The 17,687-nt window shown below is 45.2% G+C and overlaps 1 protein-coding gene across 2 annotated transcripts in view; it reads right to left on the bottom strand.

Moving 5' to 3' along the window:
• Positions 1 to 14,888, bottom strand: part of sff (BRSK family serine/threonine-protein kinase sugar-free frosting) — a 145,482-nt gene extending 130,594 nt beyond the window's left edge. For both annotated transcript variants that reach the window (XM_075689416.1, XM_075689415.1), the window contains exon 1: positions 14,502 to 14,888. In XM_075689416.1, the coding sequence (XP_075545531.1) occupies positions 14,502 to 14,634 (133 nt within the window). In that variant the 5' untranslated portion in view covers positions 14,635 to 14,888. The remainder of the gene's footprint in view (positions 1 to 14,501) is intronic.
• Positions 14,889 to 17,687: the final 2,799 nt, after the last annotated feature.

Genomic DNA, 17,687 nt, shown 5'->3' on the forward strand with positions numbered 1-17,687 from the left:
TCAGTTTATTGGCATTGCTGAACATTGCAGCAGAACCCGCCTCCCCCCCCCCCCCCTGCCGACATCCTTACAGTATAAACTACTACTCAAACATAACTACTCGGCTCCAGCGGACAAGGAGTAGTTGCGCAGTGCGATCAATATGTAGTGTACCTGCCGTGCCCAAACCCCTTACACGTAAAACACGCATAACATTTATCACACTTATTTAAAAAATATTATTTCACATATACGAGTCCAAGGTAGAGATGAAAAAAAAGAAATGTTCGAGATCTCACGGAGAACTCTCTATATATCTCTCTATATATAAATACTTTGAGATCTACGTCCAGCGTCAGAGTTTCTTGCGTGCTCATAAGACCATGCAGTTCATGATCCGCATAAGGATTTCGTGCAAAGTGCCTCACGTGAGCCGGAAATTGATAGCAGCGTCACGTCCGGTCTTACATGCAAATGCACCAGAATACGTGCACCCTCGAACACCATGAGAAATGTGAGGTCAACGGGACCACTTATGCCTGACGCTAAGACACTCTCGATAAATAAGCATGTCAGATAAACGCGCAAGGCATGAGCCAGCAGTGAGCAACATTTCACCATCGCAACGCGTACGCTAATGCATATTCATATGGGTTGCTGTACATTATTGCGCAACGTCGTTGCTATGTGATTCGTCAAAGTGATGGCCGCTCGATCATTATCAACGACAGCAATGTCACACACGTGTGTGTTACCGCGCGCAAGTTTGCACGCCAGAAACTAATTAACATGCGGACGCCTACTGCGAATAAATTTAAATGGGCGTCTGTCGAGGCAAATTCTAGGCGCTTGAGGGACAACCGCCAGCGCAGACGTGGAAGCAGCGCAAGAATTTTTTTCTCGACACCCCGTGTATTTACAAAACCAAAATGAGAAAGTCAATTTGTCCGCGGAATTTTAATGTGCGCGACGACAGTGTTCGTGATGAATGTCGGTGGAAACAGAAAGATAGCTGTTTCTCTTGCAGCACCATGGGCGACGGAAGAGCTTTGCTTGAAGTGCCAGGGTGGCTTGTAAAACGACTGAAATAATGTCAAAACTAAAAGGCACTGACGCCACCTTCTGAGCTAGGCACCCTGTATACGCTACAACAGTAGGTGCTAGCCAATGGCATAAAAAAAAAAGAAACTTGTGTGTGCATCTTGTCTACGCAGAATCTCGCCACGATCACAGATAACGAACACACCGTCAAATTTGGTTAACCTCGCGAACTGTACATTGTTTTACGCATAGCTGGGACGGAGAAAAAAATATCTCCAGAGCTCCCAGTCTTCTGTCTTACTGCAAGTAGATGGCTTATAACCGAAAAGTCTTGTAATGATAGTTATGTAAGGGCTCCTTATAAAAATACAAAAATTTTGCATAATTCATATTTCACAAGCACCAGCGCTAACTAGACGGGGACAAACAAAAGTGGATCAAAGCAACAGCGCAGGTTCTCAATTAAAAGCTTATTCGAAAAAGACACGAAGTACAGCACGAAAAATAAGAGACACGAATAATATATTATCTTCTTTCTTTTTCTTTTTTAATAAACTTTTACTTGAGAGTGTGAGCTTGCCTTGTGATCCCCTCTTGTTCGTCTTCGTCCAGTTAGCGCTGCTACATGTCAAATATGAACTTCCACCAACTCACCCAAGTTTCCTTACGGTTGCTGGCAGGGCTTCTAAGGGAAATAGCCTTTGTTGAGAACTAGATATTTGTGCTACGTTACGAGCCAGTAACTGTGCTCAACAGGGAATTCTGCATCAGATTCATGGTATGCTGCAGCAGCGCTGTATGAGCATACAGGGGTAGTATCTGTGACGACTCGTTTCATGTATAATTCTTTCTGCCTCCCGTCATTCTCGTCAATGCATCGCATCCAACCAGTTCCACGCTATTGACTGATTGTCCACTCGGCGTCTGTTAATAGAATAAAACTAGGGTAAAAGGAATTCCTATCAACATGATGGGCCAGGCGTACATGCCTATACCACGCTGAGCAATTACTAAAAACCTGCAAAACAATATCGGACAGGCAAACACCTGGTTCGCTCTTCCGCGCTGTATGACTTGTGTTGAGGACATACGTGCACGCACGCGCGCAGACGAACACACAACCACGCATGCGCGCGCTCTCGCAAGCACATGTCCGTTGTTTACATTCACGTACACTCTGGCGGTGGCGCACAAAAACACACACAAATCTTAGACACAAATCAGCCGCCATATAATATTTATTCTTGATTTTTCGCTAATGCAGTTATTTTGTTGCGAAAGCTTGATAAAATAGAACCTGGACTGGTTGAGCTTCATGCATTTCCCTGCCTTCGTGCTATTTCTCTTCTACGAAAAGTAATAATCCATTCCCCATTTCGTGAGAATGAACGCGCTGTCAAATGATCGGAAAATTGCCGGACTGTACAAAATAATTGTCCAAGTCGGTAGGTATAACATACATCTAAGCGTAGAGACTCACTTAAAGTAAGGAGTACTCTTTCCATTCTGCCATAGACGTACTTCAGCAAGTACAGTAAACTCGCAGTTCTACTAACGTCGCTTTAACGAATATTTCAGTATAACGAGCTTTTAAGAAATCCCAGGCAGTTTTCCTAAGCATTCAATGCAAAAAAGCTTTCAGTTTAACGAATATTTCAGTTGAGTGAACTTGATCAACGGACCCGGGCGCATTTTTGAAATCAGTTCAACGAAGTTTTGCGCTCTGCAGCGCTGGCGTAGACGAAGCCCACAGCCCCCAAATCACCCATTCAGCGGTCGCTATGTGCAATGTGACAGTGAGCTGGTTACCCAGGCTGAACCATCAGATATGAAAATTGTTTCCAGTGTTCGTCCCGAAGAAGAAGAATGCGACGAGGAAGACGCAATGGCAGAGGCAGATTCAAATCCTGTAATTCTAGCCGAGGCTGTTGGACGCCATGGAAAGTTGCAAGACCTCGTGCCTCAGCAACAAGCTGTGCCAGAGGAAGTGCACAAAATAATAGATTCTGTGGACAGCTTCGTTACTCCTCGTGCTTTAAGAGCACCAGTGCAAATGAAGATTACAGATTTTTTAAAATGAGATATGCAGCAACGTAACTGCTACACACTTCGTATACACTGCTATACATAACTCCATAAATTAAATTTCACACTTTTGACTCGATGTCTGATGTGCCCTACGCTGCTCCATATTCTGTAGTGAATATTCAGTTTAGTGAACTTACAGTTAAGTGAACTATTTCCTTGGGTCCCTTGAAGTTCACTCAAGTGAGAGTTCACAGTATTTATTTTTCGCTTCTAGGAAATGAACAAGAGTAGCATTGAAGGTTACCAAGTATAAGAATTTATGGATAGCTCGTAAAAAATAATTTATTGACCGTTGGAGCTGATGGCTTCAAGGGCTGTAAAAGTATTTCTCTCGACTATCTACATGCAGCTGCCACAGCTTCTGTAGGTCATGAAAGCGAGCAGCGATAGCTTCGTCCGGGATGCTCTTTAGTACATGATTCACCGCACTGCGATTTGCGGCTGTAGTTATTTAGCACTTCCCTTTGAGCGGCGATTTCAACCGGTGTAACAGAAATAAATCGCACGGCGACACTTCCGGTGGATATGGGGAATCTATTAAACTCGAATTATGGTATTTGGCTAGATATTCCTGGACTTATACAGCAGTGTGGAGCCTTGCGTTGTCATGCAACAAAAACCACCGTCCATATTCGGCGTGGCTGAATCGCTAGGTGCAAACCTTTTAGCACGTCAGTTGTGACGTTTTGGCTTATTGTTTGTCTTTCTGGTATATTCGTGGCGTACAAAGCCTCTATCATAAAAAATGCGATCAATATTGTTTTTGTTTTCGGCGGTTCTCGCTTTACTTTCATAAAAAGAATTCGATTGTCACTTCACCATTCGGCACTTGGCCGCTTCATTTCGGAGTCATATAGGTAGAGTCAGTTTTCATCTCCTGCAATAATGCTTGACACAAATGGCTCATCTCTGGGATCACATCTGGCTCTTTCGAAAAAATTCAGCAGTAATTGTTCATCCGGTTTCTTTCTGTTCATATGTCACTGTGAGGGACGATTTCTGCACTCCGTAATAGGTATTCTGTAGGAGTAAGGGAGGTATTCTGTAAAAGTTCACCTAGTGGACATGTCCATTTCGTCTGCTGCTGAAGTGCTGATTGGCTGTGGCGCCTTGCTGCTACGGACGCGCAGCCCAGCCCATCCAATCAGAACTTCAGCAGCAGACCTACAGCAATCAGCAAACAGAACTTCAACAATCAGAACTTCAGCAGCAGACGAAATGGACATGTCCACTAGGTGTACTCTTTAATACGTCCCCTGGTCACAGACATTCCTGTTCAATATCAGATCTTCTGATATCATATGCACAGTAACGTGGCCATTTTCTTGTTGTAAGCACCTCACACGTCACACATATGCAGCTGTATGTTACACGAATGGGCGGCCGACTTTGGGATCATTTATAGCACCGGATCTGTGCCCTCCCGAAAACTTTGGTATCATTGAAAGGCACGGCTTCGCGGTGATGCTTCACGGTGATGCCTCGTCACCATGTAATTGCTGAATCATGCTCCATGTCCCACCACACGAATTTCCTAGACCAAAGCAGAAGTTAATGTTAACGCACTGCTCGGTATTTGCGTCCATCATGTCAAATATTATGAGGCCTTATTAATTACGTCAACCAGCCGAACAACACTGAACGCAGCTCTGAAAAATAGCGAGTTTACGTGGGGACCCCTCCAAGATAATATCTATGCTGAGAACTATAGCGTGATCAAATAACACCCATTTCTTCAGTTAGAATATCATAGCGAGTGAATAAACTTTATTTTGGAGACCAAGCTGTTGATGGCCGAAAGTGGGCGGCCACCCTATTCCAGGTAGCCGTGACTCTGTGCTGATAGCCTGGACCTGTTCATCCGCCTTAGATGGTCCTCAGGTCCTCAGCTGGGCCTCCCACCGGCCTTCTGTTTGCCTGGACCGGTGTCATCCGCAGGTTATTTTTGCATTACCAGACCATGTGGTAAAGGGTGTTTGACACATTGCAGAATTGCAGTCTCTTGTATATATTGAGGGATACATGGCGTGCAGTAGAGTGCCATGGAGTTAATTGCCCATCTGAAGTCAGTGTAGTTTGATGGCTTCTTCTTTGTTAAGCTCGCAGTGTGGTGGTGGTAGATATTCCCTCATGTTCTTGTAATGTTCTAGAATGTTGTACCATTTTCTTTGTATCCTTTCATCCTGGTATGACGGTAGACGATGTGCTGGTAGGATTGCCCGGCGTACATGTTCGCGGGCGGCGGCGTGAGCCGCTTGGTTTACCACCAAGGATTCGTGTCACGGGGTCCAGACAATGTACGTTTCAGGGGTGTCTTCGTTCGTGATGGTGTTGAGTGCAGTCTTGCTAATCCTTCCTGCCCGAAAATGGGCAGGTAGAATATCATGGAGTTTGGGGTAGCATATCATAAAAAGCAAAAATAAAAGCTATAGTCCTAGAACTTTTCTGAGCAAGGGTATGTTCATGCTATTGTTATCCCAGTTTTAAACAGTGATGTTGAAAAGAATACAATAGAAAAATGCGCCCTTAGCGCTCCGTATACTCGTACAAGAGATAATTTTCGATTGATTGATTGATTGATTGATTGATTGATTGATTGATTGATTGATTGATTGATTGATTGATTGATTGATTGATTGATTGATTGATTGATTGATTGATTGATTGATTGATTGAAAAAGAAAACGCGTTTTTATAGAAAGTTGTACACAACTTTTTTTTATTGACCAAGCCGCTTCGGGTTATTTTGTTATTTGGACTTCTGTTACTGCCCCTTATCAAATTTCACGCCAGTAATATTTTACTGGCTAAGCACACACAAGATAAGAATAAGCTTTACTACCAAAGCGTAGATTATGCTGTTATAATTATAAACAACAGTTTCAGCCTTAACATATTCTGTTACCAGCTTTAACTCTATTGTATATCCCGTGAAAGAATATATGCACGGAATTTAGGTCAGTCTATTTAAAAAAATGATTTTGAATACATCTTATGTCCAGGAATACGTTAGACACTATCGTAATCAGCGTTAATGAGGCTCTCTGCGTGCAATGGCGCTAAGAAGGCGTGACAGAAATAATGTTCCTGTCGTCTCGCCTTTATTCGCACAATTTAGCGGCTCAAAGTCATCATTACGTAATGTGTCAACTCTCATTTACCAAATATTAATCTGGAAAGCTCAACAGATGTCTCGAAACTACCAAAGTGCGTCGAAATTAAGCTACACAAATTAAGTAATGTCGTGAACTGCTGCTCTGCTTCATGTTTTCTACTGGGTGACGAGAATCCTGCGAATTGGCAGAATAATCGTCAGATCCGAGGCAATATGGTTAGCATATTCCTGAAGAGCACCGACTAGTTTCACTTACCCAGCCTTTGCTAATTACGCTGCTCTCTAGTTAGCGGGAATAATTTGGTTGACATGTTAGCTACTTCTTTCGTGAGCTACAAACTTCGTTCTGAAGTGTTGCAATGACAGTTAATTTTTTGTTCTCGGCTGTAAATTTATGCAAATTCACAATAGTGGGGCTTGGCTACGTTTGCCTTTCGTTGACCACGAGAAAATTACGCGAAAGCCATGTTAGAAGGAGCACTGAATACATTATTTTAATTGCTTTTAAGAGGAGACCTCTTAGTCCCCTACTCATTAAGGCGTCTTTACTACTACTACTACTACTACTACTACTACTACTACTACTAATTAATTTTACGCACGGGATGTCTTTTAAAGTTTCTTTCAGGTAAATGTTTTCCTGGCATTGTTATTCGAACCATGTCTTTCATTCGCGCATTAAGCAGTACTCAAGCAAAGACGTTTTATTTGCTACCATTAATGATTGCTTTTGTATCAGAGCGGACATTCTACGTGTCCTAACACGAAAGCTTGTCCTTCTTTCATATTTCTAATCATGTGTTTCGCTCGCACATACCCATAGCTTGCTGCTTCTTGACGTTTAATCGCGCAAGATCCATCATAAAACATTAAAAAAAACGCTTGTCGATGTACTCTGTCTGGGTGTGTTTGTTACTGTTCCTCACCCGGCGAGATGGCTCAGTGACTATGACGTTGTTCTGCTAAGCACGAGGTCATTGGTTCGACTCCCAGTCATGGCGGCGGTGTTTTGATGAAGGCGGAATGGGAAAAAAACACGTGCATCTGGCTTTGGGTGCCTGTGCGCATAAAAACCCTAGGTAGGTCGAAATTTATTCTGAGGCATTCCCTGAGGCGTCTCTTATAGCCCAACAACTTAGCTCTTACTGTTTCTAAATGTTACCATGATCACAACCTCCGACAAGTTACCTTCATGTTGTAAATTAAATATTTACGTGGCTCTGAGGTAAATACGACATACCAGAAAGCTAGCCATCGAAAATTCCCACAAACCACGTTTAATTTATGATCGCAGGTAGGTTTAATGCTAAATGTGGTCGAACTGGAGAGCTTAGAAGCAGTGCACCTGCGGCGACTCCATCTCACCTAGAGTGGAGCGTTCACGTGACGTCACGTACATCATATTCTTGTTTTGTTAGCAACTTACACTGTGCTTCTGGAGATAAGCGAACTAAGATAACGAGTCGCTCTTTACTGTGCTTGGCGTACAACAATATGGTGGCCTTGATGACACCAGTACGTACATGCGGCTATTTGCCAAACATAAATATCTGTTTTCGTTGCAGAGCATCTTGCAAATATAATTTTAAGCTCCAAATGCCAAGGTCAAAATAAATAAAGAAGCAACCGTATAGATATTAAAGCATTCATCGCCAACTTGCAGCCATATACGAAAAAACTTTACGCAAGCGAACAGGTGCCACCGAATTGTCCAATTTTCGACGTTTCGGTGTACAGCACGTCCGTCTCCCTCTTGGATGGGTCCTCACAAATTTATTCCGTGAAAGGTTGCGGAAAGCGCACAAGCCGTAAACGGAGATTCGCAGGCACGAAATAGAGCCTGTGAATGGGCTAGAACGAATCACTCCCGACGTGGAATTGTAAGGCACAGTCCCCTATCAATTTACGGCTGTTTTCGCCGAACCCAAGTTCGGAGACGTAATCGCGTAGCGCGAAATTCGCGCCGCCACTGGCGGGCGCCAACGTCGACATCAAGGCGCAGAACAATGTTGTTACCTTCCGGGATATTTACGGGAAGCATCCCCCTACGGAGAGACAGCCAACGCACCGACCTGGCAAGGGTACGCACAGGAGTAGGAAGTGAGCATTCTACGTGCTTAGCGCTGAGTAAAGAAATAAAACGGAAAAAAAAAGGGGCAATGTTTTATCCCTACCAAAGCCATCGCACACCTGCGAATTTTCCGGCACTAGTCACATTCTTCTGCATCTTGCGTATTTTTCTGTATTCCTTTATCTTTCTTCCGTTCACGAGAAATGTGGAAGCAGACGACGAACAAAGTGAAAACGAAGCAAAACTGAGGGACGCCCTGTATTCGGAGGATATGCGACGGAGGCATTACTCGCTACTTTTGTGAATGTTTTATGCGCCGAGGAACGCCGCTCCGCCGAGCGAGCAAAAAAGCCCGTGGGCGCGCTCGCGCGAGTCCATCGCAACGCGAAGCGAGGATGGAAAGTTTGACCGTGCGGCAAGCGTGAATCCAATCTGCATAAAAGAAAGCCTGCAGCCGGCAGAGTCCACGGCCTCCCCGTGGGTCGCGGTCATGGGGGTGCCATGTTGACTCTTTTGTGAATGTACCAACGTGGACACGCAGAGGAGGGTGTGTTTGCGTATTGCCTTCCACTGCTTCTGGATAGCGTAGTTCTCGCGTAAAACAGATTTGTATAGTATTGCCTGTAATTTATGTATGAGCATAAATTTTCCTTTGGCACCTCATTTTCCCGTAAGTGGATGCATCGGGAAGCGTTACCTTACGCGTCTCGATAAACGCTTCTAGCCAGTTTAAATATAAATGAAAACATGGCTCATTTTGCTGTTAGTTTCCTGCAACTGTTAACTATACGAACTTCTTTTGGGTGAGTGACGAATGAATGTTATCGTCAAATACTTAGCTTGTTACATCGTTCTTCTGGCATTTTCTGGTTTGGTAGAATTGGATATCATTTGGCCCCCACGGACGAGTAATTCCCCTATAAATTTAAAGGTCTGCTCTGCATTGACAAGGATATTTATATCATTTGTATTAATAGCTTGGGGGCTTGTGAGTGTCGTTCACAGAGAAGGCGACAATTAAGTGATGTATCCTGAGCGCCAGGGAAGGAAAGGCTATCTTTGAAACATTGAAACGTAAGCGAGGGAAAGAGTGAGGGAGGATAGGGGAGGGTGGTTATGGCGCTGTGCTCGAGGCCATGAAGAGGGTATATAAAAAAAGGAGCTTAGTTGTCTCGTAAGCAGTAATACTCGTATAAAAATAAATAATCTCCATGTCAGTCGGCACTCACTATAAACAGGCCACTTTAGACATTCGAGTGAAGGCGAGAACGTACAATGGTGCAGAACGGCAATATTTGTGCTAACACTTGCACTAGAGTGAGTTAACTTATTTCACACCTATTCTTCGTTGGCGATGGTTTGGCATGAAGTGCAAAGAAGAATGAAAAAAGAAAGCCTCTTCGCAAAAAGCGCCTTCTCAACGCCCGCACAACGATCCACCATTTTTTTTTCTTTATTACTATTGCCCGAGAGCACTTCGCCTCTTCTTTTTTCATCTGTTGCATCTTTGAGGAGGCGAACAATGATAACCCCAGACAAAGCCATAAGTCCCGCCCTTCATCTCATCCGACGAAAGAATACCGGCTCACGCACGCACCTGCATTCGACAGCCCAAATGCTCTTGGCAGATCTTCCCTCTACGCGGGCCACCATCGGCTCTTTTACTGCGAGCTTTGCCCCGGCCGGCTCGCTGCCTCTCTCAATCGACGTACGTGCCTATCCAGTTGCCAGGAAACGCGTCGCCGCGCAAAGCTAACAAAACAGAGCGAAGCACAAAAGCAAAGAAGGACAAGTAAAAAAAAAAAAGAACGAAAGAAGAGAAAAAAAAATAAAGGCTCGACGGGCAGCGCCGCTGCACGTCGAACGTTGCCGGCGTCGTCGGACAACGCGCGCGCACGCTTTCGGTGGCGTCGTCACAGTGGCGTCGACGGAAGCGAAGACGAACAGAGGATCCGGCGTGAGAGCCAGCAGGGGGTGGAGGCGAGGCTCGGCGTAACGATCACGACCAACGCCGCAGATCTAGCCGAGGCGGCCCGTGTCGTGTATAGTGGCACGGGTACACTGCACTTGCTGCACCCGAAGCGGGCTTTTTCTTTTCGTTTTTTTTTTCCCGCGGTGGGTGACGCGCATATGAGGCGAAAGTGCGACTCGCGAAATTAAATTGGCGTCGTTGGCGACGTCGCTAGCGTTCTCGAGCTCGTTCGCTTCTCACTGCCGCTCGCTGCGCCCGCGTCGACAAATGGTCGCTTCTCGATGCCGGCGAGCCGGAATTAGCGAGTGCTCAGCTCGCGCGCACGAGCCTCTCCGCGGGTATGCATCTCTCGGTTTACATTTCCTTTCTTTTTCCTTCTTTTTTTTCATTTTTTTCACTCCCCACTAACTGCGAAAACATGTAGTTCGTGCCTGATGCGACGTTGAATGAATAGTGGATGTCTTTTCCTACTCTTCTTCTTTCCTTGTTATTTCGCATACCAGGCGCTTCAGTGAGTCGCTCGTGGGCGACTTGTTTCGCAAGAAGCCGAAAACCGGAGGAGTTGCGGACGTACTCGTTTCGGAGTAGATTTCGAAAGACCTGATAACGGGCTCTGGATTTTGTGCATTTGGTTTTGGGGCTCCTATATCACTATGCTATATAGAATACTTTAGACTGTTTAGCTGGTATCGGGTTCTCCGGATGTCCCGAAAGATATAAATTATAAACTTTGGTTTAGGAGAATTTCGCTACCGGTAGAATTGAAAGGCCTGAAAAAAATGATTCTTTGAAATATTGTTGGGATAATGTAACAAAAGAACTGAATTTGACGTAACCTCTTTGGTAGAGGGCTTTGACCTTTTTCTTTCCCGTTTTGGTTTCACGCGACTTCCTTTTTAACGCTACATTCGTGCAGCAAGTTGTCCAGTAAATTTACAAGCTAACAGTGCCGAAGCAGCCTGCATTTAAATTACTTCATGGGCTCGATTTTTTTTGCAGGGTGAAGGCTCAATCGCTCAGCACTCCCTCCTCAAACAAACACCTGCGGACATACTGAAATTCGTACAAGGCAAATATTGCTGAACTGAGGCCACGGGTTCAATACCCGCCAGGCGCACGTGCACATTTCGATAGAGCGGAAATGCGAAGAATGCTCGTGTACTTAGATGTAGGTGCAGGTTAAAGAACCCCAGGCGGTCAAAATTAATCCAGAGGCTCCTAGTATGGCGCGCCTCACAATCAGGTCGAGGTTATGCACATAAAATACCGGAATTTCTTTTTACATATTCATGAGAAATTTCTATCCACAACCTCGCGACAGTTAAATATTGGGGTTATTTTCCAAATGAAGCAAACAGAATAGTATTTTTAAAAATTGAAGAAAACCACGAAGTCGAATTTCTAAGTGTTAGATCCCCCTTAAACTAGAGTGGTCATTTTTGCTGGTATTTATTTTTTTCTGTAAAAGAAGTTCGTGTGTACTTGAGCTCGCACTATTCATGCATTGTAAAATCGAATACTTGTTTCCATATTGAATGATATCATGGTCAAGCACATTTTGGTTCCCAAGACACGATGTAGCAACTTCAGCGCCTTTTAGAAAGATATCTGAACGGTTACTATATTTTGATTGTTGCGGCTATTTTCCTGTCTTTTTCTTTCGGAGTAAACCGCCTTCTATTAGCAAACATTTCATGTGCCAACGCAAGAGTTTAAGGCATCTTTACATCGGTTTTCGTACTACACTGCACCTAATACGTATAAAAAAACATATGGAATTATTTAATTTTAAAAAAGTAGCCTATTCACAATATCGCTTTATTGTCCAGTTACGTCTACAGAACATAAAGTTTACAGCCATTTTCGGCAAACCAATGCGGGTGAATAAACGCAATATATATTTGGCATAAAATTACCTTTGCGTCGTGATTCAGTTACCACGTTTACCACTTAAAACATTATCGGAGTCTAACATAACTCAAGTGGCATGTCTTGAATGAAAGTGCTTCCTGCGGGTGAAGTTTCAAAGCAACACAGAAAAGTTCTGAAGTTCTAAGCGTTGCGGCAATCACGCTCTAGTCGCAAGTGATAAATCGTGCAGAAATGTCGGTGTTCAGTGAACTTAATATGCAGTGAAAAAAAAATTACATGATTACTTTTCGCTGAATGTGTTTAGGAATTATATCTTCAAGCGATGTATTCAAGTATACATGCACACACAAGTAAATCTTGCTTTCCTTCCTCACTGCGCTCTTATCCGCACATCGTTTGCTCGTTAGAGATGGTTTTGCCTCACGTCGGTTCCTTTGTAGGTGAAGCATGCTTTACAGGAAGACACTTGCAGAACTTTGCGATCGAACTTCGCTGCCTCTTGACAATCAAGAAAAAAGAAAAACTTAAATGCACAAACGCAGTGAATGTGAAGGGGAATACCCAGCAACGATAAAAAAGAGAGAACTAGCGAGGATGGCTGTTGCGACATACAAGTAGAAATATTGAAAGTGCCATCAATGGCACTTCGCGTAGTCTCAGATATGTGTCGGTGTCCTCAAAAAGTTCTATACCGTAAGAATTGTCATACCTGCAACTGAGTGTAGTGATCAAGGTAATAATAACGCTTTACGAACCGTCGACATACAAACAGTGCAAACCTGCCATAGAAACCGTCTAATAGCAGTTGGCAACATCTAAACGTAGGCAACTATATAAACCCTGTGCAGCTTCAAAAGCTAGTGGTCAGTGTTGTTTATAGGAGATTGACACAATAACACGACTATAGCAGTTTGTGAAATATGTCGGTTAATTTTCAGCGCAGGCCGTTTACTAAATGTATTGCGACAGCAACGCAAACGACATATATCTTTTATACGAATGGGCTCGGTAACTACAAAAGAAAAAAAGACAAAAGAAAGAAGGGAAAGAGCGACAAAAGAAAGCTGCTACCCAGAAAACTTACTGACACTAGCAATGATGTGCAGCCCACCATGAAACAGTGCATGAATAGTACGCGTCGGCTATTCTACAAGCTCAATGAATAAATTTGTCATGAATGTTCAGAAGTCCAATATTCAACATATGGCTCCCATTAGTTGCTGCACTTGATGAGTTCTTTGAATTCGGACGTACGCTTCCAGTCAAACGCCGGAAGTCGAAGCAAATCGATAAAACTGGAATTGGGTGTTTTGAAACAAGGAAACTTGCGAGAATCGTAGTATATTTAGTGCAGCATAGAACGCGTTGAAATGGCCATGGAAACGAAAAGCAATGTATGGGGTAACAAACTACGTAATAAAGTATGTTTGTCATCGGGACTTACTTATATCCTTAGTACGCGTGTAATAACCAGGCCTTGATAAAATTATTTTCCCCGATACCTTCCCTTTAAGTAGAACGAATAAGGCCGACCCGAACCGCTTCAATCAATAAGATCTAATTACAGTGTACTTCTCTTTCATAAGTGTAGTATCTAATAGATTCATTGTTTGCAAACTGTCGTTGATGTAACGCGTGTATGGTAATAATTATTGGATGCCATTGCAAAGGGAGCTTAAACTGAAAAAGTCTATGGGTGACATAAGTTACTTCAAACTATCTGAATGACCACGTGAAAAAAAAAGAAAAAGAGAGAAAATGTGCATATTTGCATGACAGCGCTGCTGCACTACAGGCTGTTGCTGCGAAACGTTACGCAGCAAACATACACCAAAAGAGAATTACTGAGCAAATTACACTAATGCAATATGCTCGGTTCATTAATACGCCACAGCGTGAACGTTGCGCCTGCTTAGATAAATCGAGCCACCACGAGCCAGTGATTAGGTTAAACGGTGCTGATCAATCGACGCGCCATCGCTTCCATACGACCGTAGCTTCACGATGCAGAACAGCCGACGACTATTGGACGACATATGCGGAAGTCTATGATCGGAAAAATCCGCATGAATGAGGGGGGAAGAATTGACAAACTCGAAGGCCCTGTACAAACGCAGCCTCGTGCGACGACGTCGCCAAAGCACGAGCCGTCCGACCGGCACTGCGTGTCGGCTGCCACCGCGTGGCGCCTTCTGGGACGAACTCCGTGCGGAGACCCATCTGCCTCTCGCTGATCGTGCGATCGGGTTGACTAGAGGCTTCGTGTCTAGTTTGAGGCTCAAACGAACGCTACATGCAAGCGCCCCCAAGCAACAATCAGACTCGGTATGATGGCAGGAACGCCGTGTACGGCCGAGGCTCACCGGTCTGTCCCTTTCCGAGCGTTTTCTCTAGCCGGTAGGGTCCGACGTACTGGAAGTGGTGCGAGTCGACCGCTGCCGAGCCTGGCTGCGGCTGAGCGGCTCCTGCGGGCTCTCGGTTGGAACCCGTCGACATGGCACATGCCCCGGAGTATCCGGCCGCCGGCTCGGAGCACGCGGGCAGCACCACGGAGCGGGGCCGCGCGTAGCCGGCCGCTCGCCGGGGCCTGCTGCACGCTATAGGCTGCTCGACCGTATCCCCCGGCGCGCAAGGGAGCCTCCTTGGGCCGCCGCCATGTTGGCCTGCCGTTTTGCCTGCTGCGGCCGCCGGGCACTGCGGCGCGCGCGCGAGCTAAGGGAGAGAGGGGACACCCCTATTGATCCGCAACGCCCCGATGTGCACGAGGGGAAGTGGTGGGGGGAGTGTGGCACGACGGCGCTCTCTGTCGCCACGAGCATGCGCACTGCGCGCTCCCGGCGATGGCGGCGACTCGCGGCGGCCGTTCGACGCAACGTCGCGATCCCCGCTGCCTCCCATCGGTATGTGGCAACGGGCTGCCATCGCTACCGCAGCAAGGCGCTGGGGTTCAAGGGCGTGTGTCCGAGACTCCCCCACCGTCACCAGTCGCCTCCTTTGCCCTCGGCGAGTTTCTCTGCTGATGCGGACAGAAAGATCCCCCGCAGCCGAAAGGAGCACGTGTTACGCCTACGGTGTCGTCAGCTGAGGATAGACATGTGCACCCTACTCTTCACTTCATTCAACTTGTGAAGTCTGAATTTGGCACCTAATGTGGCCTCCAAGCGAAGGTCACAGATTGTCTCCGAGCTTTACGTCGCTCCTCTTTCAGTGAAACTTTTATCAAATCCGCACTTAGGATCGATTGTGTCCGTCAAGCACGTACCATGCTTTTTTTTCGTGTGGTTCTCCTCTTGTTAACAGCAGCAAGCACGCCTGGTATCTTGCAGGCTGCGTTTTGTCAGGTGCCGGATGCCTTTAGGTCCGCTTGTGTACTTTGCATTTTTTCCTGTGCTGTGTTGTAGCTACCTGTGCACGCCAGACGGCCAACTAGAGAACAAACATCCAGTTTCGTGAGAAGACAATAGGTTTCGATGTGGTGGTGAGGTTCCGTGGTCTGCGTCGAAAGATATACAAAACCTTCCCTTGTAATAACTTCAATGTACCTCAAGAAACCGTTTCCTCAAGCGAACACTCATTCAAATGACGCACAGCGATGGTTGTTTGCTATCGCGGCGATATAGCACTTATTTGTTGCGCTCAATAGCGCGTGCAAGCGATGTTTTATTATCTGATGCAACGATGCAAAGTCCGCTGCAACGCAATTAAGAAACGATTTACATGTTTTGGGTTCCACAGCCCCGTCAAGAAATAACAAGTGAGATTATTATTGCTGGTTACTGCGCCGTTGTAACATCATAAATATATTACTCCCTGTCAAATTCTTCTTAGCGAAAACACTACGGAGAGAGGTCACTGTGTACCAACTGAAACATCCTACCGCCCAGGCCTACCACTTCGAGAGCAGCGAGGATAGCTTCATGTGTGATGTTGTAAAACGCCCCCTCTGACGTCGAGGAATAAAGAAGCGTGGAGACGTGTACATACTTTTTGGTGCTAAATTTAGGTGTCAGATCGTCGACGAAATTGTCAGTCGATGAGCGGCCACGCCTGAAGCCTGTCGTTGCATCTGGGAAGGCAGTGCTGTACTCTAACACCGTGCCTAACCATTCGTTCCGAAGCCTCTTCAGTTCCAAAAAAATTGGCTCAATGCAGGCCATGTGAGCGCTGTGTGTAGAAATCAATCAATCAATCAATGAATCAATCAATCAATCATTTCAGTATCAAAGGCACTTGGTGGGTACAGACAAAAAGCCATTCATCAGGCTTGACGAGGTCTGCACTCCCGAATACTGGCAGACAAGGCGCATAACAAATACAGCACGCCAACATAAATAAACCGAACAGTGTGCAGAAGTCAGGTGTATATATTTTTTGTTATGGTCTTAAATCAGCTGCTATTGTCATAAATACTAGTAAAAGACTATGAAATGAAGTGACCTGCCAGCGTTGCGGTGAAAATCTTGACACCGCCGATTGTGATGCGCCTTCCTTGAAGTGTCCCAACTGTCCTGGTTCACAAGAAGTGACTTCGAATGGTTGCCCGAGGATGCAACAGGAAGCTCGTATTGTACATGAAATGGCAAGGGACAAACCTTGACGAATAAAGGCTGCTCAATCTGTAAGACTCCACTGCTCTACTGTAGCCGCTTGTCCCAGATTATCCCATACTGTAAATACTTTTCTTGGCACCTGTGCTGCTCATGCAACAGAAGCTTCTTCACACCTTTTTCACAAGTTTAACTTTTTTCACAACTAAGGACCTCTGCCAAGATCTAAATCCTGGTGGTGGCTTCATGGCGGAATTTCTTAATGTTGATCAACATAATGCTAAACTTGCCTTCACCGTTATGCATCCCTCTTCCATGTCAACATCATCCCACATAACACCTTTATGTCCACGTTTCCCCTTTCTTTGTGGAGAGTAGCAAGCTATAGCGCGCTAGCTCAGGCCGCCCTCTCTGCCTTAGATCAAGTCAATTCCCTCTCTCAGGCGAAATTCCAGGCGAACAAAAATCATCCTCTCCATCACTTTGCCCAAAGAGTTCGCCAGTACGACTGGGCGGCACGATGAAAACTACAAAGGAGACTTGCCAGGCTTGAGTAGCAAAACTAAGCAACTAGTTTGCAAACCTCTCACTTGACAAAATCGATGGCAACAGAACGTACAGCGCTTCGTGTCACACTGTGTTTTATTGTTGTAAACAGCAACACAAATGTTGATTTCGAGCGACTCTAAGGCGGCACTGCAGTATTCATTGCCAATCTTGCGGTGTGGTGCACCTGAACGACTGTTATTTGCCTTTACAGAGGCCAAGCACCACTTTACTGAGAACGGACAGCAAGTCATTTTTCAGTGGCTTGTGTGGGTGGAAACTTTCCGTAAATTTTGAGCGGAAGTAGTTTTATTTCTTTTTCTTTGCCGCAAATGCTGTATAGTGTTAGAAAAATTGAAACTTAATTAAATATAGCTCATATTTATTAATAAACAATAAAACAGTTAACCGACAATTACAATACACACTTAATATGAAATCTGAGCGCAGCTGTGT

This window comes from Dermacentor variabilis, chromosome 4, assembly GCF_050947875.1.
Source record: "Dermacentor variabilis isolate Ectoservices chromosome 4, ASM5094787v1, whole genome shotgun sequence".
NCBI classification, from domain to species: Eukaryota; Metazoa; Arthropoda; class Arachnida; order Ixodida; family Ixodidae; genus Dermacentor; species Dermacentor variabilis.